The 27,005-nt window shown below is 39.7% G+C and overlaps 1 protein-coding gene across 1 annotated transcript; it reads left to right on the forward strand.

Annotated features, from left to right (window-relative positions):
- Positions 1–4,785: 4,785 nt before the first annotated feature.
- Positions 4,786–22,132, forward strand: LOC106630951 (inverted formin-2-like). Its single transcript, XM_027800821.2, has 12 exons — positions 4,786–4,920; positions 5,013–7,045; positions 7,521–7,582; positions 9,037–9,139; positions 9,781–9,866; positions 10,905–11,005; positions 12,247–12,317; positions 12,411–12,518; positions 13,102–13,172; positions 14,719–14,839; positions 15,440–15,598; positions 20,070–22,132. The coding sequence occupies exons 2-12, from the start codon at positions 6,914–6,916 to the stop codon at positions 20,178–20,180; spliced, it is 1,125 nt and encodes a 374-aa protein (XP_027656622.2). The 5' UTR covers positions 4,786–4,920; positions 5,013–6,913; the 3' UTR covers positions 20,181–22,132.
- Positions 22,133–27,005: the final 4,873 nt, after the last annotated feature.

The raw sequence follows: 27,005 nt of genomic DNA on the forward strand, positions 1-27,005 counted from the left end.
CACAGCTCAACTGGACAAAACCAGCTGATCTGACCTACAGTGATGGTGACAGTCCTCTGAACGGGAGCTTGGACAAGACCGTTTCTAGGGTCTCTCCCAATCAACATTTCTATGATTCTCTGTTAAGCAAGAACCAGACACAAAAGAAGTGGAGTAGTTCAGAAAAGATAGGAGGAGGAGATCAGAAACTCTTTCAGGTCTGTACATTAGTCCTCTTTGGTGAACTGGTATCATAAACTCAGAATATGCCCCAGGAGTAGTGACTACATTCACCATAGTAGCAGTCTACAAACCCATCCTGAATCACAGGACAAATGATTTGTTTTTCTAAAATATCTCCTGGATATCTCCTGGAGAAACCCCAGGGAGAACCCAAGCGTTTTTCTCTCTACAGGTACTTTCAACCGTTCTGCTTCACTCGTAGAGGTCTAGAGAACTGAGGAGAGACCCTGACCTCCCACGGGGCATGTCCGTGACACACACGGCAGCCTGCAGGGGTCTGGGTGCCGACCACAGCAGAACTGCCTGTAGATCAATGACAGCCAACAAGGTAATCTCTTCAAAAACCATGACCTATTGCAAAACTAGCAAATGTCCAAGGATTATCGCTATTCTATCCCATCTCTAATCCCTTCAGCTATACGAGCCCCAATTAAAGTAGCTAAAAATCCTTTCCGTTTTGAAGAGTTCATTCCTACTCTCTACAAAGCCTTCTACAAAGTTAATGCTACAATCCACCTTCTCCCAGCCTCCTACTTGTCACAGCCCATCCCTGTACTCTACATACACCTTTGCATGGTTCCTTGACTGAACTGCCTCACTGCTCTGTCCCAGGGCACAAAAATCAGCCAAGGGGTCTTAGCAGCAGTCTCCCCCAATGCCTGCCACCCACAGCTGCTACTGCTGATCCAGCCTTCAGCTGCAGCAGATCCCAAGGCTGCAGATCCCAGCAGCTGCCAAAAAGTACAGCCAGTTCCCTTAAAGGGCTTTTTCATTAACTATCACTAGGACTGAGCCCATAGACATTGAGAACACAGACTTCACAAACCACCCTCCTCCAGGCAGCAGCAGAGGTAGTTACAATGTGAAAAGTGAGCACTTTTACTTTGTTTCTGGCTGTAACCAGCATTTTGAAAGGAGAAAATGGAGGCCCAGCAGTAGCTGGATCTTAACAAGGGAGAGGCAGGTAACTTGCTAGATTGCAAAGACTAAAAAAGGGTTTTGCATGCCAGAGCACTGAAATGAAATACTGGGAACTTGGGCTATCAGGATCACTGATTTTCTGTCACTGGCTTCCTGTAGCAAGTCATTTCTCTGTGCCTCAGTTTCCACATCTGTAAATTCCTTTTGACAACTGTTGATGAAAAATACCACAAAGGAAATACTGTTAGTAATAAGAAATAAAAAAACCCACACCAAAAACAAACAACAACCAAAACATTCCTCTCTTTTCTGACATCATAACATTTGTGACAATATTAGAGTTAAAAAAAAAAAAGAAAAGGGTAGCTTTCAAAGAACTACTGTTCCCCTAAGACCTCTCTGAATCCAGATTGCAGAAAACCCTTGGAAGCCACTAGGAATGTTTCCGAAAGGAAGAGGGTGACCCTTACAGCAACAAGATTCCTTGTGCAAGAAAAGATTAAGATCTCTAGTTTCTTCTACCTCTGATTTTTATCCTTGTAAGAATCATAAACTTCAAGAATAAATTATACCCGTTGTAAAGTCAACAGTGAAGACTATCACGCTGGGATGCTCTTAATGCAAGCAGGTCCCTGAATCCACACCATCGCAAGTGTAGCCCTTTGGATGGTAACAAACAATAGCTTTGTACTTGTTAGGGACAATTTATCTCCATAACTGAGTGACTAACCTTCTCCCTGGTTGGGTTATACAGCCTGTAGCTTGCTCCCAGCCATTTGGTAGGCAATACATCTTCTTACACTCAAAAATATCTTGCATTGCAGATACTGACTCTTGTACTTACACTTTTGATGGTTACCTTGAAAGTGCATGGGGCACAGTTTTTAAACAATAATCTCCCGCCTCCAAAAAACCCTTTAGGAATAGCACAGAGGGGAAATAGCAAGTTTTTTGAAGCATTCACTGAAATCCCTGTTTCCAGCATGATAATCACCAATAAATCAACTATCAACTACAAGGAAAAGAAAGTTTGACAAACATAGCCCCATATCAGCCCATTGGTATCACTAGAAATTAAAAAATGAGAGTGCTTACACAACCCAAGACACAGAGGTATGATTTTTTTGGATCTAACTTAAAAATCTAAACCCTATACCATCAGAATACAAGTTATTTCTAGGCTAGTGAGAAGTGTGCCTTTTTTGATGTGTCAGTAAGCAGATGGAAATGAAAGCCTGTATTGTGGCAGTCCTCAAACATCAGCAGCTTTCCCAATAAAACAAAAGGTAGAGTAACACAGCAATGAAAACAGCTTCCCAGTTTATCGCAAATTAATTAATTTCAACTGGATCATCAGAACTGGGCTGGGGTATTGAGTCAGTCTCTGCTCCCTGCCCTGCCTAAACGGTGCCAGCCAATTACCAAGCTGTTGGAGCTTTCTGCAGCATGTTACTCCTTGTCTGGTTGCATTGAGATGTGTCTGTATATATGTATATATTTACCAGAGGTGGATTTTTGCACTTTCTAACGAGAAACTTCACACTGAAACATTTTATTTTTTTTTTAATATAACCACAAGCTCATTTGAAGTATCAGCAATGTAAGTTACAACTCACTTGAAGTTACACCAAAGCTTTAATCTTCCTAAGAGCATGGATTTCTCTACACAGTCTCAAAAGTGTCATCTTTGGAGTTACATTATCATAAGGCTATTTACCATTCAAAGTATGTTAGCTGTTTCTTGTGTGATATTACTTATTTATTAGGATTTTTAAAAACAAGACTTTGCTTTACACAAACCCTGTAGCAATTTAGATGAGCACTGATTAAAAAAAAAGGGCTTTCTAATTAGTAGTCTTTTACTGATTCCTCCTATAGCTTAATTAAAATAAATAAGCAGCAGAATTTTAACATGATTATTTCTAATAAGATTTTTTTTTTAATCAGCTCATTTTACTCCTAATATTTTTAGTAGAAAGTGGCTTATTTTTCATTAGGCTTTTTCATAGTGCTGAATCCCTCAGTTGTCCTGCTAGGGTAATTACAGACGCCTGTACAAGTTTAGCACAAAGATTGTGAAGTCCTAAAGGGATATATTAAGTTGTTTACATAAATTAAATGTAAGCTTGCTTTACCTTTGGGAAAGAGTTAGTGCTTATTTGTGCAAAAAAACATTTATGGAAACCAATAAATTAATTCAAGCAAACAACAAATACAGTTAATACTAATTTTCTATTGTAGGCCTTTGGCTTAGTTATTTTAACTGTTTCCATTTTTTATGTAAATCAAGTGTTATTTTCTGGTTGATTTAACATTTAGTAATTTTAATCTAAGTAATTCTTACAAAACTAAAATTAAAAACACAAATCAAAAGTTTTATTGTTTTCTTTTGCCTTGGATCCACTGGTTCACAATTTTACTGAGGCTGTTGTAAGAGCTGGACACTATTATCAGTAGGAACTGCTAGATTTCAAAGAGAAACTCTTAAATTATAGGAGATGCTTTAGAGGTGTGCTATGAACTAGAGATGCATCATTGTAGGTTTTAAAGCAGCTCCCTTAAAGAGTTTTGCCCGTGTAAGTCGTTACTTAAAATTGCTGTGTCAAGAGGAAAATGGTCATTCATAAGTATTAATCTATTCCTTTGGGAACATAACAGGGTGTATATATTAAATAAGTCTTTGATCCTGCACTAAACATAAACATGAAAGTGCCCATCCAGTTAACTCCATTAAAGTTGCCAACACTAGTAATGCATGTTCTGTTAAAAACTTGTGTAAGGGTTGGGATGATAGTGGTTTTATTTCTGTCTACATAGAGTCCCTAAAAAGGCTGCACCTACTGTGTCGTTTCTGGAGCCTTAATAGTTTGTCATTGCTCCCTCTTTAATGTGTGTTGTTGATGAGCATTGCTATAGAAGTTAGCTAAAGAGAGAAATCACAAAGCAGCTACAGCTGCTGAGATTGTGTCCCAGGATGCTGTTCCTCCGCAAGAGATGCAAGTGTTTGCAAAAGAACGTGTTCCTCCACAAGAGATGTGTTTGCAAAAGAATGGTTCACTCAGTCAAGCAAACAAAACCAAGCCCTGAGCCAGCAAGTACTCTACCAATTTCGGTAGGTCACTTCCATGTTTATAACTGGGCATACATACAAGATGGGAACATCTGCATAGTCTTTTGCAAGAAGCTCTGAGAGAAACCCTATAGTCTCAGGACAAATGTAAAGATTTGTGCTAGATAAAAATTTTGTTGAAGGGCAAAGACCACCTTACTCATGTTAATACTTCCCAGTCATTTCCCTGTGTGCTCACAGGTCCCTAAGCAGCTCAGCCTGAGTCCTCCTCAGCTGTAGCTTGTTTAATTTATTAGGCCATTTGGAGAGTTTTTACCAAAATCCCCACCCTTCTGCACTCAAGGTAGGTTGTGGTAACATGGTTTCTCAGGAACAACTGACTGTGTCCCTGCTGCTTAAGGAGTCCCCTCTGCAGAGTACCTGTAGCAACTTCCATAGGAAGCATCCATTTACCCCTGCAAAAGAAAAATCCCACTGAATGGCTGAGCAACACGGGGAAAAAAGCAACCAGGTAGGTTTACTATGCTGATAGCATTTGTTCTTCTTTTCTTTATGTGTCACAACAGGAAAATAGAAGGATGAAGAGAAGTCAAAAAGAAGCCTTATGGCCAGCAGTACTGCTTCGCTCCTGACTCACACAGCTGAAACCATGATGTGTAACTTGTGAATCAGAAAGAAATATTTCTGCCATTTACCTCAATGGGAAGGTCACTGTTATTTCTGTTTGTCTGTGGGATTAGCAGTAGCCAGCAGCTGCGAGGAACTTTGCTAATTCATGCACCTCCTCATTGTCTTACAGAGCATGACAATGGGACAGGAGCAAGCCACAGAGAACCTGCTATTGAGCATGCAGTGCCTAAACAACCACAAAACGCCGTCCAGAAGATCTGTTCAAAAGGTGAACAAATGCATTCAAGCTGATATGGACTTGGAAGAGAAGAACTCCAGTGTAGACCTGAGCTTTTCTCCAACTGGCCTTTTCAGGAAGCCACAGCAATGTCCAGGGAACATGTTACCTTCCCAGCACAGTGTTCCCTCATCCTCCCAAGGACAGTCTGGCATGCTGGCTATACTGCCACCCCCTCCACCCTTACCCCCTGGGCAGAAGGTGCTTCTTCCACCCCTTCCCGTGCCTGGCACAAATGATCCGTTGCTCCCACCTCCCCAGCCATGCAGTAATCCTGAATGCAAACATCTTCCTTGTGGATATGGGGGGCAGCCCCACCCTAAGAAGATGCCGACAGTGAGGATGAAGACATTTCACTGGCAGAAGCTCCCCTCTGATGTGGTGAGACGTATGTGCTTCTTTGTTACGCTGGGCTGATCAGGTCATTTAGTTGACAACCAAATAAAAACGCTAATGCTGTGGGCTAGGCCTTGACTCAGTAAGTCAGGTCACACAGCTGGTCCCATTACTGACAAAAAAATAGTAATCACAAATAATTATGGAAAGCCAGGCCTTTGCCAATAAATGGAGGAAATGGTAGTTTGGCAAAAGTGCTGAACTGAGGCTCTGTGGCTGCTAAAATTATCTTCTCTTAACCTTTCAGTCTCAGTTTGTTACTTGTTAAAGTGATATTGTGAGGCTGCACTAATTAGTTTGCAAAACCTCTGAGTGCGTTGAGTAGAAAGGTCTGTTCAACAATCGTGCTCTGTGGTTCTTGCTAATGAACTCCTGGTGCATCACTGATGTCTTCCCAGCTGAAGCTTTTACTTCTTAATTTTTTTTTCTTGCACAGCCAGAAGATGCATCAGCCAGGATCTGAGACTGAAAGTTCTTTGTCAATAGGGCTGGGGGATATGTACCCTCAGGGTAGGATGCAGCTTCCAACTTCATTTCATACCAGCCATGTAATTTGTGTGGATTTCTTCCCCCCACTCAATATAAGGTTTATGGTTAACACACAGTCTGCCAAAGAGGTTTGTAAGTTCTGCTCAACCTTCAGGGAGACAGCAAACATGTTTCTATTTTGCTGCAGCTTTTAATATTCATTCCACACAACACAGGTCTCATGGCTGTTCTCCATTGTGCTTATCACCAAGAAAGGGGGACATCAGAGGGTAAGAACTTGCTGCTATGATAAAGTGCATAAATACACATGTAAAAAAAAAAAATGGTTTGAGCCACAGTCTGATTTCTTGGGCAGAGATACAAAGTCAGATTCATTCCCACTTTCTTCAGTGCCGCTGTTGCAATCTCTGCTAAAGAAAGAGGAGGTGAGATCCTTTGTGAAAGATTCAAGTGATGTAGACAAACTCATGTTTTGAAATGCCATGGGTTCTGGTATGGTTCCTGATGATTCTGGTAATAATGCTGGACTTGGGAGTCCTTATCTCTTGCAAACAGCAACATTTACCTAATTGGATGCAACATCCCCTGCTTGGGTACCACAATTCTGCAACGTGTAGCCGGTCAGGAATAACAAGAAGGATTTGGAGCAGCCCATTAAGTTCATCTGCTGTCTTCAGTTCAGTGAGTTGAATGTGGTGGTAGCTTTCCAGGTTTAATTAGCCTGCAGACCTTTGGGATGCTATCTGTAGGAGCTGCCACTCTTCTATAATTAACGTCCAGATTAATGAGTGTTATATTTCATTCATTCTCTGAAGTGTTTTCCCTTCCACAAATCACACTGCCTCGAAAGTATTCCTCTCTATCTGTGGTCCACCTTGAAGTGTTACTCTCTCCCAGAAAGCCGCTCCATGTGGACTATGATGCCAAGCAGCAGCAAGGGTGTTGTGGAGCCTGACTATGCAAGCCTGGAGCGACTTTTCTCTGTCCCACCAACAGCACCTAAGGAGAAAACTGGGCTAAAACCAGAGAAAACAAAAGAGGTACTCTAGACTGCTCGCTTTTGGTAGAGACTGGCAAAATTCTTCGAAGTGAAAAGCTTATTCATTCTTTATTGTTGTCAATTGTTTATAATAAGAAAGTTTGAAATATTTTTATATCCATTGCCTAAGTTTACCTTAAAGAAGCACAGGAGAAGTTTAGAATTAAACATGTTGAAGTAACTCTGCCGAGGGAAAGGTCTTCATCTGAGAGAGGGAGGACATGGGAATTTCAGTATTAATTCTTGTAAATTGGAATATTCTAGACAACTCAATTCCCTTCTCTATGCTTTTGCCTCTCTCTTTCTAAAATAGATCTAATGACCTGTACTGTTGTAAATAGCTATGAGTTTGATCAGTGACGATTATTACCAGAGAAGAAGGAATGTTGCCCAACAAACAAACAAAAGCTCTAAAATGTCTGTTAAAAATCAAGGTAAATGTATTTCTAGCTGACAGGGTTTTTTTCTTTTCACAGATCACATTCATAGGTCCAAAGAAAAGCCTCCTTCTGAGCATATTTCTGAAGCAATTTAAGTGGTAAGATTTGGAGCCTATCATCTGAACTACTTATTTTATGTGTCTATGTGTTTATTTAGACATTAAATGAAAAAAATTTACCAGAAATACTTAACAACCACTATCTTTCTTTAGCAAGGAGTGAACATTTTTCCTTTTTTTTTTCTTTTTTTTTTAACTAATGAAATGTGTCAGTCTCTTCCCAGACATTTAATATCATGTCTCAAACTGGTATTAAACCTAAAATGAACTACTAATTCCTAAAGAGACGGTATCAATAAATAACAGCAAAATCATGCGGAAACATATTTTTCTTTGTTATTATTGACATAAGTATCAACTGCCAGCAGCAACTATTAGTGAAGATTCCTGATTGGAAGTTTCAAGTTAGTGAACTGATTTTTAAGAAACCTCTCCAAGAGTTCAGATCCAAAATTGTATATGGGTTTTATTTGCAGTTTTTCTATAAATAGGAAATAGTTTCTACAATTAAACAAATGGAAATTTACCAAGTCATAGTCCTCATAGGAAGGGGGGGAGGAAACACAAGAAAGGAATCCGTACTAGTTCTTGGCAAAATACCTCTACTCTTCGATTCCCTGAAACTACTGCAGGATGAAGATAGATGTTCTGCTCTCTCTCTGCCCTTTGTGTAACAGCCTGTGTTACCAGGGCTTCAGAAAGAAACTCAGCCTAGAAGCTCTTTTGTGTTAAGAATAACTCAGAATCGGTCAGAGGGACTTTTTCTAACTTATTTTATTGTTTTTTCCATTGCAAACCACTTCTTCGTGGGGAAGAGCTGTGCATAGCCTAATCCAGTTGCTATTTCCTCTCTCTGCATGACTCCCTGGGCAGCACTTACGCCCTCCTGGGAGCAGCTGGTGACCGTGGGATCAGAGTTGAGCCCTGCTTGCACCCCCGAGGGATGAGGCTGTTCTGAGCCAGGTGCTGCCTCTGTCAGCGCTGGTGGCTGCAGGAAGCCAAGCTCTCCAGAGCCCAAACCAGAGCAGTCTGGACTCATTTCAAAGATATGTTGTCTGCCTAAGTTTCAGGCAAGGATTTTGGGTAAAACCTTCGGGGATCTTTATAAATGCTTCTCAGCAGGAGGAGAGCCGTTGTTTTTAGCCTTGGCTTTGCTGCAAGCAGTGGAGAATTTCAAAAGTAAATCTCTTCTCAGTGACGCTGGACACTCACAGGAAAATGAAAGCCTTCAGGGTTTGTTGTGTAAAGATGAACAAAGCCCGGAAAGCACAACTAAATTATGAGGAATATTGCTTTAGGCTTAAAAAAAATCCTTTGCTTTTTCATACCTCTACTGTACTTCTGAGGACTGAGATCCAAAAAGCAATGGGAGGCAAGTACATAAGAATGACTTCGTTTACTCTCACAGTGCTAGCTGAGAGATTGTTATGTTCTGTTTGTCAAGCTACTCCTCCCTACGCTGTTGCTCCATAGTACTTCTTTCTTTCCTACAGCTCCAATGAAGAGATTGTTGCCATGATTCAGAAAGGGGATAAATCAAAGTTCAATGCTGATCTGCTGAAGCAGCTACTTAAACTGCTACCTGAAGACCACGAGGTATCTATCAAATGCTTTATTCTGATTGAGTTTAGTGTGTTTTGTGCTCAGCTTGAAACACTTGCACTGCTAAAACAAGAAGTTATGACTGGATCCCACATCTTCCTGCACCATTTTGGACAATGACCTTCCCAGGCAGAGCGGTAGGAAGGTTGCCCCAGCAAGAGTCTGCCCTCTTTGCACAGAGGTTGGGCAACCCAACACAGTTGGAAGACCCAGCACAGATGAAGGCCAAGTACTGCTCGCTGTTCCCGTTATTATAATTAGGTGGATGAAGTACATGAGCATTTGTGGGTTTAGGTGATTAAAAAGCCTTTCAGAGCAGGTTTCAGTGAGGAGGAAGGACCCATCTTTTTAAAGGGATTGCTGGACTTCTATGGACTATAGCTTGCTGAATCTCTGCCTATAGATCAGGGATTCATCCTGCAAGATGCTGTACAGATGCAGATGACCTCCCAGTCAACCCAAAACCTACATGTTTGCCCTTGCAGACCAGTTATTAAATGGAATTTATTGTTCATCTGCCTCACTCCCATTGCCTGTGCACATAGCAAGTTCAGAAAATCCAGTTTCATGCCTGTGAAAAGCAATGAGCATCAGAAATATTTGTGTGGTTATTTTACTGTTTTATTCCCCATTAGATAAATAGCCTGAAATCTTTCAAAGAAGAAAAATCAAAACTAGCAAACACAGATCAGTTTTATCTCCATCTCTTAGAAGTTCCTAGGTAAGCCAAATTTTCCTTGTCTTCAACCCGCGAGTGTGGTTCTTGTAAGATTATTCCATAAGAATTAAGATCTGTTTCCTGTGAAGAGGGATGTTCCTGATATTCAGTCTTCAGAATAAATCATCTGACTGCTGTTTGTAGAGCTAGTTTGAGAAACTTTTCCTTTCAAAAGGCCAAAGAGGTTTTCAGACACCTTTTGCAAACTGCAGTTAAATTAATCTTGGTATTAAAAAAAAAATCTTGACTGTTGTACAGTTGTATGGCATGAAGTTGCAGACTGAATCCTGCCATCAGGCTGCTGATTCACTCCACCACTGGCTTAGATTCCAGTCTACCAAAGAGAGCCCACAAACCTGTGAGTGAATCACAGCAGCGCCTGTGCTTTCACCACCTCCCTCGTTTTTACCAAGTCAGATGAGGTGCACGCAGATAAATTTTCATGCTGTTCATAAAAACATGGTAATGTGTCATAATTCATAGCAATAGCCCTCCATAAATCTGATCAGTTGCCATGCCACAACCAGAGACATCTTTTTCAAAATGTCCTGGTGAAAATGTGGGTTTTCATCTTTTCAAACTTATAACTAGCTTGAAAAGTACTTTAGAAAATGTTTTCATGGTTCTTCCACAATATTAATCCATGATGAGGCATAAATATCATTAAAGGATACCACTGCAAAAATATTTTGAATTTCTTTTTTGGAATTTAAAAGGAGGAACAAAACTGCTGGCTAAGGCTGCCCAGGAACTGTAAAAAATTATGGCCTCATTATGCAAGGAAGTCACTGCCAGATGTCAGTGCAACACAGCTTTCTGAAAGAGGAGATAATTGTTTCTAGGACGCTTTTGGAAATATCTGAGTATTTGATTTATTTATAATTGAGTTCTCATGTCAGAGCATTAGAGAGGACATAACAATGCTGGTACTGCGCTTTGCCTAAAATAGGTGATTCTTTTGCTGAATACAAGGCAATTAATCAGGCCTGTGTGGAGGGTTTTGTGGTATTTGTTCAGGTTTTTTCCACTGATCTCTTTTAGCTACCAGTTACAGATTGAATGCATGCTGATTTGTGAGGAAACAAAAATTCTGCTGGAGTGTCTGTGGCCAAAAGCACAAGCCATCAGGACAGCCTGTGAAAGTAAGTACCTCGGTGCTGTGCCTATGCCCATGTTCAGTCATAGGAAGCCTCTCTTCTACTTCAATAGCATCAGTGGTAGTATATGCTATAATCTAATCAAAATTAAACTTCTAACTGCTGAATATGTACCAAACTTCAAAATGATTCTGCAGATTCCTGCTTCTAGAATTCATTCTGCAGAATTGCAATTCGTGCTGTCCTGCTCTGAAGGGGAGCTTCAGTTGACATGAATGACACAAACCTCTTTCCTCTCCATGGGTCTGCAGAGAAGAAAATTTCCTTTATGTCAATGCCAGATTCTGTTTGCCTATAGGTTAAACTTTTGTGTGAAGTGGAGGCTTTTGTCCATAACAATGAGTCGGTTCCAGTTTTTCCTCTAGTGCACACAGTTCACAGTCCAGTGTAGCTCTGTGTTGGAGTAGACCACAGTGATGTTCCAGAATCTGGTTTGGCTTCCAAAATGAACATCCCAGATGATGTTCACCAGTGTTTCAGGAACGCCCTCCACACAAAATTAACCTTGGTGTTAGTTTTAAATCAACTCTTTCTTGAAGTTACTCTTGGATTCTAGTTTCAGTTCAATGGTTTGAGGGAGTCATTAACCTGTTGAACATTTAAACTGCAAAACTTCTAAGTTTGCACATAAAACTTGGCTATACCTGGCTGTCTTGATGTCCATGCTATAGTTACTCTTTATTGTGTTGCAATCAACAGCGCTCTGCAGTCCCACCCTGTCATCCCCATCTCCCCTCCATCCTGTTGCATGGCACAGCATTTCTATTCTAGTTCTGCCAAAAACTTTATTTTACTCCAGATTTTCCTGTAAAATGCATTGCTTCTGGTTATCACTCTCACTAACAATGACACAGAGGCAAAATGCTCTTTGCTTTTCTTAACCTAGAATAATATGTGCTGGAAATGGGGGCTATAGACTTTTGCAAGCTTATACACTTTATCATATGTGGTTCTCCCTCACCAGGAGCTGCACAGATGACACATCTACCCCAAACTTGATGGGAAAACTAGTTTTCCATCTATTTGTAGAGAAGAGATCACAGTAGAAACATTCTGCTTCCATTCAGCAGATTTATTTCTGTACTGGTATATTTCTAAATCCATAACAAGGGCTTGACATAATACTGGATAAGAATTTTGTTACTCCCACTGTCAAACCTAAGGAAAATCCTATTTCAGACCATGTAATTTAATTTTTTGAAAATGTCTCTCTTTTTATTCTTCAGCACTTCTTACCAGTCACCGACTGCCAGTTTTCTGCCAATTGATTCTTAAAGTTGGAAACTTTATGAACTATGTAAGTAAATGATTTCTGTAATTGCTGTATTTCTAAAGATAATAGAAAACACAACTGGAAACTGAAGGAAGGACTTTTTTCTCTATTTTCTAGGGGCATCATACTGGAGATGCTGGAGGTTTTAAAATTAGTGCATTGCTCAGACTAACAGAAACAAAAGCAAACCAAAGCCATGTTAATTTGCTTCACCATATTTTGGAGGTACAAGAAAATTGTGAAATTATTCCTCTGTGTGTTGTCCTCAGATATTCATTCCCCAGAAACTAAGGGCCTTTGACCTCAGTAGCACCCTGCTGTAGGTATCTGGAGGGTGAGCCTCTGTGTGTGAAATATGATGAAAATTTTTCCACCACTCTCTATACAGATGGTATCAAATCCGTATGTAGTAATGTTTAGAGAGTTACACTGTTTCCTTTCTTAAGTTCACTTAACATGTCTGCTTGTGGTTTCCTTTTTCTTTTCCAATTGTGTTGGCATGTCTCCCAAACACATCTGTCAAGTTAAATTAATTTTAGTGGTATGAAGACAAAATCTCAGGTCAGCTTGCACACTGTGGCAGCACATGGGATGTAAGCCTGAGAAGTTAAAAGAGCCTTTTGCTTTCTTTTTAAATCCCTGTGGGTACCAACCTGAGAAAAAGAATGAATGAAACTAAATTTACCTCTATGTTTATAAGACTGAAAACTAAAGTGTTGATTTTTTAGTCCTGATGTTGTCCAGCTTAAAAACTTCCATACTCTTTGACTGAACTCTGCAAGGTAACCATTTTTCACTTTAATTTTAGGAGGCTGAAAAAAACCACACAGATCTGCTGCAGCTTCCCAGAGATCTTGATTTTGTTTCCACGGCAGCAGGGTAAGACATTGTTTGTTTTTGTCATGTATGAATTGCCAACCTCTTTAATGCCAACAAGGACCTGAGTCATTTTATGGTGGTGTAATAAGGTCACAGAAATTCTCTGCTGTAGGAGAGAGAGGTTCCCTTCTAACACCAAACAGTGCTGAGATTTATAAATCAACCTGTTTAAGACCTTTTTATGTGGAGCTCAGTGTGACTTGTCTTTTGGAGGAGTAAAACTGTATAAATAGTGAACTCTCACATTTTCAAGGATTGAGTTCTTCTTCCACATATTTCAATAGAAACCTATCTTTCTGGAAATCTCTCAGTCATATTCATGTGCAAGCCCATCAGGAGATACGTGCACAGACCTGGTCTAAGGAGGTAATGATTGGAGTGACTTACCGGCAATTGGGGAACCTTAGGAGTCCCCAAGCTGAGTATAAGCACAAGTTTCTAATATATGTGGGTAGAAAGAAAAAAGTCTGTTTCTGCAGACTTTCCTGCACGTGCCTGAAAGCCTCATGAGTCTAACATCAGCTCTTTCTGTTTAGCTCAGAAGAATCACATGGAGATATGTTAAACTACACAACATTTTCTTAATCCTGTTATGAAGTCATAGGAACTTTTCAATGTTTTAGATTTCCTTGTAACTAGAAGCAGGGGGTACCTTTTAAATCTGGAGATGGATTAACATTTTTTAAGAGGTTGCTAAATTATTTTTTAAAAGTATTTTTACTCAGTAATACAACAGAAAAGATGGCTTTTGTGAGTTTATCTGTGCAGAATTGAAGTTGGATGTTGTTTTGAAACATGAATCTTCTTTCAGGTTGTGTCATAATAGAAATACTTTTGTTACCTGAAGTTAAGTCTTGCTGGTCAATGATATAAATGTGCTCTTTCTTATAAAATAATTGCCCTCTAGTTTAGTCAAACTCTCAAACTTAGAAAATTGATTTGCTAATCAACCTGTGGAGAACTGTTTACAACGCAGATCCTGCAAAGGACTTTTCTAATGCTGCTCACATCTGGATGCACCATGAACCATCGCATCAGGTTTTGTTAATTCAGTATGTTTTATCTGGCAGAAAGAGCAGGTCAGAACCATAGAAGATGTTGGTTCAGCAATGTACCACGTGAGCTAAATGAACTCTGAGAGGAGACACGGTTTTGGACTATAAATAGATTACAGAGAAAAGGCAAAGAAGGAAAAGAACCAACTAAAGGACAGTATTGGCACAAGGGAGATGACTGCATGTTACCTATGAATAAAAATAGGCTGAAATTTTGGGGGGAATTTTTTGAATACTATGACAGTGAGGTTCTTCCACAGCCTGTCCAGGGAGGTAGTAAGGGCAAAAGCACAGATTCTTTCTTAGATGAGGGTTTGAGCACATACAAAAGGGTTTATATAAAGGAGAACTACTTGCAAAAGCAGGGTCAGGGTTGGGCAATTAATTCTACATTCATTTGCAGAGATGATACTGTTCATAATAATATTTTAACTCAATGAAAACAAAAGGCTCACCCCTTCAATTTATTGTCCCTTTTGTGGACCTTTCAGAATCCACTTTGACGTTATACGGGCTGAGGCAGGTACCAATTTCAGGAAACTGTTGGAAATAGAGAAGCGTTTGGTTTTGTCGACAGACGATTTAAAAATGCAGCATGCAGAATCTGTTCAAGTAGGTAACATGGGTGTGACACGCTTCCCATCCTTCTTCCTAAACACTTAAAATCTCTTCTTAAAGGCCCTGTAATTCAGGTTGCATATGGACATAGAGCTCTATGGGAAAGGGATCATAACTATACTCACCCGCACCCTGGTGGAAGGAGCATCCCAAATTTTCCTCCACTTCTGTAATGTGGTATTGTGATAAGGAAGCAGCTGAGGACCAGTCACCTTTGTGTGTGGGCACAAGAAAGGAAGGTCCTAAAAACTTAATGTAGGATGCAACTATAAATATGTACCCTGCAGTACAGAAATATGTTTTGTCTCACTGCCCTTTGGGGGGGGGGGGGGGGGGGGGGGCGGGGAGCGGGGCAGGGGAAAGTGAGCAGATACACTTTTTGTGTGTGTACATACATCCACACACCCTAGGCTTTCATGTTCTCAAAACAGGATCACTTAACTAAAGCTAAAATCCTGGTGCTGTATCTCCCCAATCTTCATTGTCAGTTTTAAAAAACCTGACTAATCTGTGTTAACTGGCTTGAGTCTTCTGGGCAGCTCAGAATATGCTGCTTCTAAATATATATAAATTGTATTGCCAACTGTGTCTCAGGGCAGCCTCGATGCTTCAAAGAGCCTGTTGAAGGAGTTTGCCACCATTGAAAAGAAGAAGAAAGAACTTGCTGATTATCTTTGTGAAGAAAAATTGTCTTTGGAAGATGTATTCAGCACAATGAAAACCTTCAGAGAGCTCTTCCTCAAGGCCTTACAGGTGGGTGTGCATTTGTGACTGTTTAGAAATAGTTCGAGAACTTTTTTTTTTTTTCAGCAACCAAGAATTTTTTTGTTCTTCTACTCCAAGCTGGGCTACCTAAACCCTGACTGCAGGAGTAAATGAAAGTAGCTGTTCATTTGCTTGCAACCTGCAACATGAAATGACCATGTGGGCAAATATAATTGGGGGTGGGGGATGAGTAGGGTGTTTTGGGGTTTGGGGTTTTTTTGCTATGGAGAGCTAAGAACCCTCTGAGTTGTTGTTCCCACTGTAAAATTATTAATCAGGCCTCAGTTCAATAGGAGCTCGGTGATGTGTGAAAGAATGAGCAACCTGACATGCTTTATAGCCTTCATAATAGGCAAAAGGTAAATTTGCCAACAGCCAGCCTAAGTTTACATGTAGGTATTTCATTGTACTGGCTAGTTCAAAAAATAGGTTTTTTGTTCCCCTCCAAAACCATGAATCTCCCAAGAGATTATATTTGGCACTTCATCAACTTATAAGACTTGACTCCTTGCAATAAGGAGTACAAAAACAGTAGCTTCACCGTAAAAGTTGTGTAGAGCACCTCCCAACTAGTAAGCCCCCAGTAAACCTCCACTTTGCATCCCCTACTACATACTTCAGACCTGAACTAATGTACTACCTCTAGGGTTTTCTTAATGCCAGGTGATAGTGGCTTCACATTTATATATTTTAACAGCAACAATCGTACGCCCTCCTGTGCTGGTTCCAGGAGAGGCCCGAACTGGATCTGTCTCCTATAGAGGGAATCATGCATATTACAAGTAGTACTGCAGTATTGCAAGAATGCAGACAACTATGAAGGGCAATGTCAAGGCAAGAGAGGCCAAAGGAGTGCTTTAGGGCAGATTGTAATTTCAGATGAAAATAAAGGAGCTTCTGAGGAAGTGTTGAAAGATGAAAAATATATCCTGTACGGTTCCCACTACCTGCTTCTCTTGTGAGGCACTGGACTTCAATTTTGCAAGCAATGCAACCCAGGCTCCAAAATGATGTGATAGCATGACAGTCTGGAAAATAAACCCTACAAACCCACAGATCCTTTGGCAATGCACTTGATCCTTAAGAGTTCCTAAAAGTCTAGGCAGGAAGGAAAGAATTAAGAGAGTGAAGAACATAATGGCTCAGTATCTGTGAGCTATACAGGAAAACTGCTGTGAAGGGTAAATCCAGCAACTGCAGTTCTTCAGAGAAACAGTCCCAATAAAGGTTATGTAATGTCCTAGTACAGCTGCAGAAGATTAAAACTACTTTTTTGGGTGCTGCTTGTTCACAGCCAGGTTGGAGCAATGAGAAAGAAGCTTCTTTCTATCTACCCAACATGTAAACTCCCTTTCATCCTATTTTTGGTTCCATTTCCCATCAGTCCCTTACCTCAAAGGTACCACAGCTGTTAGCCACACTGTATGCATCTGTTACCTCCATTGCAGACCTGTAATATAATCTCCTCTCCCTTCTTCCCTTGCTTTCTCCCGATAAGTGTTGTAAAGATACTGTCTGTGCTTGAAACAGCAACATGCTGGTAGGTTGAAGGTTTTAATTTTTAAAGCATCTTTTTGTTCTGTGATTTTGATTTTACACTAGAATCAGCCACATGCATCATCTCTTTCCAGTGTTGTTTGACATAAGCTTTATGGTTAAGGTGTAACTTTTATTTTGAGATGAGTCTTCCATGTAAAGCAGGTCTCTTAGCACTTCCAAAATTGTTAGTGCTATCCTTCCATTCTTGCATCAGCTAAGAAGCAAAATAATTTGATAAATAGTGATCCTTCATGGCTCCTAAGCTTACCTAGAGAGATTTTGAGTTTATTATTTCTTGGTTTAAACCAAATGTTTCTCCATTCCATAAGGATTCTTTATGGTCTGTTATCCTTCAGGTAACAAAAACTGAGCTACACAAATCAATTTACTACAATAAAAATCTGCCCTCTTCCTCTCCATCTACTTGAAGAGGTAAAAAAAACCCAAAAGTTTTTCAAACATCCAAATGATCCCCAAAACTGACATAGTGAAAAGAAACTGGTTTGTCACCCAGGGCTGATGACTGTCTCATCAATTCTCAAAAAATAAAAGGAGCAGATGGCAGGAGGAAGGAGACAGAAAATAGCTTCCCAGCTCAAAGATAAAAAAGAAGAATTTGAGATACACTGTGAACAGAGTTGTAAAATTGTGGGCAAAAGAAACACTGTGTGATTATAGGGGACTGGGAGAAACATTAGATTTCTCTTGGCACTTGCAGCTGTTTGAACAGGGGAGCTCCCAGCAAAGAGGCTGTCTAATCTCAGGAAAAGGGGGGAAAAAATGTTAAACAAGATTTGCTCTAGGAAGTACCCAGTTGATGACAGAGGTTATACAGGCAGCTTTGCACAGGGATAGTTCCTCTCAGTGCTTCCCCAGGATAACTGAGCTGGAACAGCTGCTCCTCAGTAGGGTGCATATGGTGTTGGAACAGGATGTGCTTTAGATAGTGTGGGGATAAACAGTTGTCATGGAGCATCTTTTAATTCAAAGATCAAGCAAGTATCTAACATCCCACAAAGAGCAAATCCAAAGTGACACCCCTCTTTCATTTAATATCATTCATACAGCTGCCTTCAATAACCCAGGAGATGGAGAAGGGATTGTGACTATTCATTCCTCTGCCTTGCTAGCACTTTACCTTGTTGGGCTTTCTTGTGTTGAAGTGACTCTTAAAAGTGTGTTTACATGGAATTGTTATATGTATATATATTTTTTTAATTGCTCTGAACAATTTGGTTCAGGCTTGCTCAATCCATAAATTTATTCCTAATGTAACTCAGTTTGTTCTCAGTACTCTCTGCATGTGCTGCTCAAGTAGCAGGACAACATGCCCCTCAATTCACCTCCTCTGTTCCTTGTGTTACAGAGACATTCCCCCAGGGCCCACAGATCTGCAAGTCTCTTAACAGCCATAACATCTCAAATTCCTGCTGTGTCTTAGTGTGATGTCTTTATCAGGCAAGCATGTAGGAGGCATACGGTGATGGAAGGCTTTTAGTCTCCATAGGACTTCACCGCCTGTACCTCATTCCTTCAGATGCACCTTTGATTCAGGGCAAATATATCCTTTTCTTTCTTTGTCATGAGTATACCATTTTTCTCCTGTTTTCTAGGCATCCAGTGAAGGTCCCCATAACCTTGAGCCTACAATGTTCCTATATTTCAGAGAGACTAACTATTAATGTTCGCAAGTCTTCTTTACTTGTCTGGAACTTTCTTTGGACCAAAGAATCCTAGGTTTTTGCTTTCTATAAAAGCTCTAAGAAACTTGTGCATGTTTCCTGGGGTGACTTCAGTACATCTAACGGAAATAGTGGCAGATAATCCACAGCAATCAACAAAATCTATCACTATACTGGGAAAATATCTTTCTGCTGCTAAATAAACACAAAGGAGACCTGACATGTCTCATCAAGAATCATATCTGCACCAAATAATCCACATCTTCCTGGAAATTATTAAATTTTATAATATCACACAGCAGCACCCTCCTCTTAACATCACAAATCTTTGACAGTAGGCCCAATACCTACTCATCTACCTACAACACACAGACTAGCTACTGACTGGTTGCAATCAAAAGCAGGCCAGCTTCCAGGTGGTGATGGCAATGTTCTGATGGTCATTGCAGCTCTGGAACAAGGGCTGCATAAGCTTTTAAGAAATGGCTTTTGTCATCTTGGTCCTTTGCTACAGTTGTCCCAGTTGTCCAGAACTATCCTCTCCTATGATTGTGCTACTTATCAAAAGCCAGAAATACTCTTTCACTGAGTAAGGGTCTTCCTTTATTAGGAGTAATTGTTAACTTCTTTCTCCTCTGTTAATCATATCACCTTGGTACCAGCAGCTCTGTGGAAAAGAGAGTCCTGCCTGCCTGCTTAAATCCCAACAGAATTTTGCAACTGCTATCAACCAACATCCAGCTTGGATTCTGCCACTGAACACTAGTGCAGAAATATAGCTGGCAAATTTAATGGGTCCCTGAACAGAAACTGTGAATTGCTGCTTGACACAGTTGAAGAGTTCCTGAAATTTCCGTTAGAAATCCCTGAATACAAACAACATAAAATCAAGGTTGCTATAGGATAAATCTCTAGAATAATAATTAAGCTAAACTAATGTTCTGTTTTGTGGACAAAGGGACTAATTGAGAAAAACGCATTTCAGTCCATAGTTGAACATTGCAGTTAAAGCTGATGAAATAGTTTGCTGGTAACATCATCATATGGAGAAGGTCCAAAGGATTGACCAGGAAGCTTTGTTCTGCTATTTACCCTCAAACCCCAGCAGCTGAGATTTTAGGTGTGCATAGGGCATAGTCAGAACAGTTATTCATTGCAAACTGAGAGTTTCTTAACCAGCTTTTCCTTCAGTAACTCTTTTTAAAATTTTTTTAATTTGTCATTCTGTCTGAATGCAGGAAAATCAAGAAAAGAAGGAGAAAGCTGCAAAGGCTGAGAAAAGGAAGAAACAGCTTAAAGGAGAAGATGCTAAAAGGCTAAAGGGAGAGTATGGAAACAGCAGTACATAAACAAAAATTAATTCTGGTTTTATTAGACAGTCTTTTGTTAATTAGGAAGATTTTACTTGTTTAGCTGTGGCTGATCTAACACAATGAGAGTGATTTGGCCATGGATGTTGTAGTAGTCAAGCAGATAGTATAGCAAGACATCAATTTTCAAGTGCATGGGAATACCTGGAAGAAAACATGATAGGGATGTTAGAAAAAATCACTCCCAATGAGCAAGGTATTACTATTTTGCTTAGAGGCGGTGATAGCCTGCTATTGCTCTGAATAGCTGTTGGAAGACTTTCAGGGATGTACGAAGTTGCACATACTTGAACTTCAAGCTGTGCTGTGTCACTGTGGTAGGCAAGTTGTGTCATGAGTTACTGTCACCACAACATTTGCTTTTCTCTGATTAGAGGTCTGATTCCTTAAAATGGTTATGCGTGTGCTTAAAGGAACATCTGTGCTTTGCTAAAGAATGGCTGATTGACATAAATGCAGAAAAGCATTTGCTGTGCTGGGCCTCCTGGGTGTCAAGCATTGCTAGTGCTAACATTGGCGCATGTGTGTTTTAAAATTTTATTTTGGCAAATACTTGTCATCCAGTTTTCTTGAAGATTTCAGCCAATAACGTTTGGTTATGATTCTTGATTCTTCAGATCACCACTGCAAAAATAGCATTAGTAACTCTGAGTAGAGTTCATGTAAATATTTCACTTGATTTTCACTCCTTGGAAAACTGGTTTTCCATGTATCTGGTGTCTAAATAAAGGGCCTTCTTTTAGCTGCTCTTTCACAATTACTCACCTTTAGAGATACATACTAAAAATACGTAAAATTCAATGAAAACTGACCAAAACAAAGTTTTCAATATTGTCTTGACAAGCTGTACTGCAAATGTATTTTACGTACTTTGCAATCATAACATGCTTAATGTAAAGCTGCAGATTAAAATAATAAAACTTTTTGCTGTAAATACAGAAAAGTTACTTATTATATGGTAAAATAAAATTATAAAGCAACATTCAGCAGCTGTCAGGATTAAAGGTGTGCTTCAACCCTGTGAGAAGAAGGAGCACCAGACCAGAATAACCTTCTGCATTTCCAACACACAGTTTAGATGGAAATACCCTTATTTTTGGTCCTTTGCGAGAAGGTAGATTTAATTCTTGGGATATAAACTTAAACATAACTAAGCATTTAGACTCTGAATTATTTCTCAGTACTTATTTTAGAAAACTGTATGTAATACTGATGACAATGAGAATCAGGCATTTTTTTAATTCTATTTTAATCTCTATCAGGATATGGTGACATGAATTACAGAGGGTATCAGATGGCAAGATGCTGGAAGTCAACATTCTTCAGACGATGTAAAACCTTGTTTTCTTTTTTCTTATCATATAATTAGCAAGTTATTTCCTGTATTTTCTGTACTTATTTTCTGAAGGAGGGAATGAAAAGACAGTAAATCTGGTGAAACCCTATTAGCATGTGCTAACGGGATTATCAAAGCCTGGTTCCATAAAGAATTAGGTACACCTTTAACTTCACACGTATCTCCCTTGGAGCCAGTGATACACAGCACACAGGGTCTCCTCCACACAAATCTTTAAGGCACCAATCCTACAGTCTTTGAAGCTCTGACCTTAACTCCAGTCACATGCTCTGTCAGTGTCACTGTCTGGTTTACCCAGTTGTCTGAGGATCATTTCTCTGCAGTTGACAGATCGGCTACGGACAGCACACAGCAGCAAAATCTCTCAGGGCAGGTAATAATCTTGCTCTCCTGAGGTCAAACAGAAGAGGTGAAGGTAGACACACCCGTCACTGATATATTAACAGATTACAAGGGAGGGCTTGCAGCTACTGAAACTGCTGAGAAATAAGCTGAGTCAGAAGTTCTTACCAAAATTCAAATGTATGGCATGATTAAGAACATATAGCAATATCCTACTTGATTCCACATATTAAAAACCTCCTTTCTGTGAATAAAATTTAAGATAGGATTTCCAAAATAATTTGGTGGCAGGGACTCAGACATCTATGGGTTTTTTTAACTCCTCTGAACATGTTTACATACATATTTACAGTAAGGTATTTTTTTCCCCCCTCTGCTTCATAATGGATTAAGCAACTATTCTGCTTTATTTTCTTCAGCCTCTGTTGCAGCAGTTTCTGTTACAGCGCATTTAAATTCTTCAGAAGAATTGTATCAGATACCTGCAAAGATCAATTCTATACGACATTTCATGAAAAATCTCATATAATATATTACAGTGCTATTTCAAGAGAAATAACATATAGGGGTTTCTTTAGCTAACCAAGTAGAAAAATGAGCTGCTGCTAATGGAAATCTGGGGACACAGCTTATGACCAATGTACGCAACAGAACAAAAACACTTAAGAATAAAATATAGAACTATGCAGTTAAATATCTGGCGAGAATTTGTGTATAACACTCTAATACTGTAACTGCAGCAGAAAATGAAATGCTATAGAAAGATGAAGAGCAAGTAAATTTTGATGATCAGTACAGGAGTTCCACAGTATAACCACCATCATTACTTAAAGAAACCAACTGCAAAAGCAGACCCTCAGTCCAATTTCTTATGTTGATATATTCAGGGTCAAATACGAGAGCTTTTCTTCGGCAAAATTCTTATTGTCTGTACTTACAGAGGACTTATTCATTTGGCTGTAAGTAACAAATTGGTATATAATAAAATGTCATCAGCATAAATTGCTCTTGCAATAATAAATGCATCTAGTGCTTAAGAAATGGAAAAATAAGCAAATGTTCTGCTACTAAAAGCTTCCTGGTTACTGGGTTACTGTTGTATTGCTTGGATGTGCTTTTTTAAAGCACGTAAGAATGGTTTTAAAACTGTATTAAGGGTAAGTACGACTTTCAATGCAACTGCATTGTACTCCAGCGTGTATTTGTAATCCAGGATGTATTTCACTTTTGTATGTTAACTTTAGTAAACCGAGCTAAACAAATGTACCTGAATCTGTGAGGCTTATTAGTTGTAGTTTTACATCACATAGTAGCAAATAAGATCCTGAGTAACTGCTTTCCCTGTGCTGCTTGTGAATACAGTCCTGGTATTTTTATTTTATTTATTTTTGAGCACAACTGAAAGGACAGACTATCTGGCTCTTAATCTCTGAAAGAAGATGGTGAATAAATGAGAAAAAGCTTCTTAATTGCATCTGGCAATATAAAAGTTAAGCAGTTAATTCCACATGAACTCTAGAAAAATGCAAAGATTTTTAATTAATTTATTTTTTTTTTAAGCTTGACCCTGTGCCCTGGAGTTCAATGAGTTTGCCACAGTCCTTTTACTGGGAGTCTGGCAGACTTCAGGTCATGCTCTCACAGGCATAAAGGAGCATAACCATATAGCAATGCTCCTTTAATCTTTTTTAGAAATATACATCCCCCTGCAGAATCTCCAACTCCTTATATTAGCTGGAGAGGATTCAAATTGATCTCATTTCATTAAAACATGTTTTAAAATCTTTCCACAGGCTTTATGCAATCTTACTTCTGTACACATTATTTAGTCAGCTGACATAATGTGAATAAGTTTCTGGTTTTGCTATCAACTTGATTATTTTTGGGGCAGAGAAAGATGCTACATAATTCAACTGTTGAGGGCTCACTCAAGGATGCCAGAGACTAAATAAAGTTCCTGTTCATATCTCTAGTCAGGAAAAACAGATCTGAAGCAGTGTCTGTCACATCCCATCTGAGATCCTTAATTCCTCAGTCAATCTGCAGTGACGGTGCAGATAGTGTTTTTGTGGGGCATTTGCTCTAGTTTATACATTTGCTGTTCATGAGAGAGGGACCTGGCAGAAAAGCAGAAAACCTGATGTGAGACCCCTCTCATAGCTTGACACAACAGGCTGAACCATGGGATAAATTGCATGTGCCCACTCACAAACATGTAAGTGATTACAGAGTCAGGTGGCAGCTGAGCAGCTCTTTTAAGTGATGCTTAAGTATTCGACCTGGGCATCTAAGCAGGTGAACATGTACTTTTTGAGGGTTTGGGCCAAGGTCTTCAGAAAAGATCTACAGCACTGGGATGCACACAGTTAACTGTAAAGTTGGTCTAACTCAAAGCAGTTTATGTTGAATCATTTTTGCCTAATCTCTTCTCAGAAATGTCCAAGGACACAGGAATCCTGCAGCCTGGACAAGCTGCTACTGTGCTAAGACAGTGCTAAAATGCTGCTGTGCTAAGATGCTGCCCTTAGGAGTAGTGTTGGAGCAAAGCTGGTCTTATTCACAGCTTCCGTTTCAAGCTTAATAAAGCTTTATATGTCAAGTTAAGTCCATGTTCATCAGATCAGTTGGTTAGTCTAATAAAAGATGCAAACACTTTTCACCCTATCCATCACAGAGGAAACATGTTACCACTTTGTTTTAATTTGCAGCATCCTTTTACATATTTGGAGGCTGCTACCACCTCACTTCTGGTCTTCTTTTTCCTAGACTAACAACCCCAGTACTTTCAGATGTTCACCCTGGTGGCTTTCCTAGTTCTTTCATCCTAGGGTTTTCCAAATCAAAAACAAGTGTTCATGCACTTGTGGCTCTCTTCCAGATTTTCTTCAACTGGATCTCATCTTCCTCACAGCACAGTGTTGGATCTCCAGCAGGGCGGTTCAGCAAGGTTGAGGAGAGTGACATATTCCTGAATTTTACAGGTTGTTCTTCCATCTCAGCATGATGTTTGACTCCTTTTGCAACCATGTAACATTTTGACTCCTATTCAGAGAAGCATCTTGGTCTCCAACACAATACTTGTCACTTCCAGCTTTGTGCCATCTGCACATTCAATAAATGCACTCCATTGCACACTCCAAGTCTTTCATGGAAACAGAAAAACATGAACCTCAAACAGAATGTCTGCGATTTGCAATGCACTTTGTCCAAATAAATGATTCTTTACTACTCTCTGTGTGCTTCTGCACCTGTCATGGTCCACTCAGTGGACTTGTGATGGTCTGTTTACTATGACCTCAAAGCACAAAAAATATCAAAGCGACCACGCCAAGGGGTTTTGTTTTGATCAAACAGCACAACATTACTGTTTGCCCGTAAAGCGGCGTGCTATAGATAAAGTGACAGAAAGGGAAGAAAAGGTAAAGCAAAAAGAAAAGGAAAGAAGATTATAGCTACAACCACGGGTCCAAGGCGACCCTATGGTCCCAGGTCCAGGCAGTGTCCTGCCGGTCCAATTGTCGTGATCTTTGCTGGGGAAGATTTCCAAAGTTCAGTTGCTAAGGAACCATCTTTTATGCCAAGCAACACACCTTGCTCCTCCTCTGGCCCATGGATTGCTGTCAGTCTCCATCTTCTCAAGCAAGGTTACCACGCATGTCCAAAGAGGAGTGCCCGAGGCATGGTTTGCCTTAAAGGCGGGTAGCTTCAGACCAGGAGGTGTGTTTTTGTATTATAATGCTATTATAATGAAGAAAAGTTCACCTGAAGTTCAAGTTTTCTGGTTCATGCTACAACAGTGGTTGTGATCCATCTTCTGGACAGCAGTTATGCGGCCTTATTCTAGTTGTTCCTTTCAATCCCAGGTAGCAGGGAACGGCACAGTACTCCTTGTACCATGCAGTTCTCTTCCCAGAGTATAGTTGTTGCTTTCAGTCCCAGGTAGCAGGGAGTGGCATAGTACTCCTTGTACCATGCAGTTCTCTTTCCCAGGGTCTTTGTGTCTTGGCGTCCATGAGGGCCGCATTCCATCTCCAGGTCTCTGTTGGCAATGTTGAGACAACATTGTTCTCTTTGGACTGACTCTTACAGCACCATTTTGCTCTTTTTATCAGGGCTGTGAATAAACAAGTACCTGGTAAAAATGTAGTGCTGAAAAGAAACAGTATAGTTTTGGTTACTTTATTCTGCAGTAAATCTAAAGTGCACTGCTTTAATCATGTGGACATATTTGGCTCCTATTAGTTGCCTTAAAGTAAAAAGCATTGCATTTTTTTATCTGAGAAGGCAAATACTTGAAAGTTGTTCTGTGAAACTGCAAAGGTCAAGCATTTTCAGGAGAATTGGGTTTAATGGAAGAGTGCTGAGGAGCATGGAGTTCTTCTGAGAGGCTGATACTGATTACTGAACTAATGGTTCATTCCCTTCTTTGTCAGTACCCAGCACTAGTGACTCATTAGGGCATGGGGACAACTGCATATCTGCAGCCCCTACAAGTCTCACGCCACACTGCATGACCTCACTCTTAATTTCATGTATTACTCAATTGAAAAGTCAAGCATTTGCTTTTAACTGAACAAAATCTACCTTGAAGATTTTTTTTCCATCTCACACATCAAAACGGATTTAAATCCATTGATTTCAGCAGACTTGAGTTTGCTTTTAAATTGGTATAAGAAGAATAATGAATCCCTTCAAGTAGTGAACTGCTTCATATTATTTCTATGCTGAATTACATAGTTTGAACTTTTATAAAGAGAAGTGTTCCCCTGGTTGATTAGTTTGCTTGCAAAGTGCTCAGTAATTTATGTAAAACTGTTTACAGAAATGGAAGCTTTGACATTGTTGGCACTGGAAAGAAAATACAGCTGGAGTTTTTGACCATCTCAGAATGACAGTGAATCTGACTACAGAAACGCTGAAAAGAACATAGAAAACTTTTCAAGTTTGCGACATCTGAAATAACATAAGAAAAAAACCCAGAATACTTTAGAATTCTTTCTGGCTATTAAGAGGAAAAGAAACTGCACCTTTCTTTGCACAAAAAACCCACAGAAATTTCCACCAAGCCAGTCACTTTGAAGATAAATGAAAGTTATTAACATATT

Source organism: Falco cherrug, chromosome 7 (genome assembly GCF_023634085.1).
Source record: "Falco cherrug isolate bFalChe1 chromosome 7, bFalChe1.pri, whole genome shotgun sequence".
Taxonomy (NCBI): Eukaryota; Metazoa; Chordata; class Aves; order Falconiformes; family Falconidae; genus Falco; species Falco cherrug.

Bases quoted from the DNA above. Each gene is read 5' to 3' on its own strand.
- LOC106630951 (XM_027800821.2), top strand. From the start codon at position 6,914: ATGTGGACTATGATGCCAAGCAGCAGCAAGGGTGTTGTGGAGCCTGAC. The intron at 9,140-9,780 runs GTATCTATCAAA...ATTCCCCATTAG, and splicing joins TGCTACCTGAAGACCACGAG to ATAAATAGCCTGAAATCTTT. The intron at 9,867-10,904 runs GTAAGCCAAATT...GATCTCTTTTAG, and splicing joins CATCTCTTAGAAGTTCCTAG to CTACCAGTTACAGATTGAAT.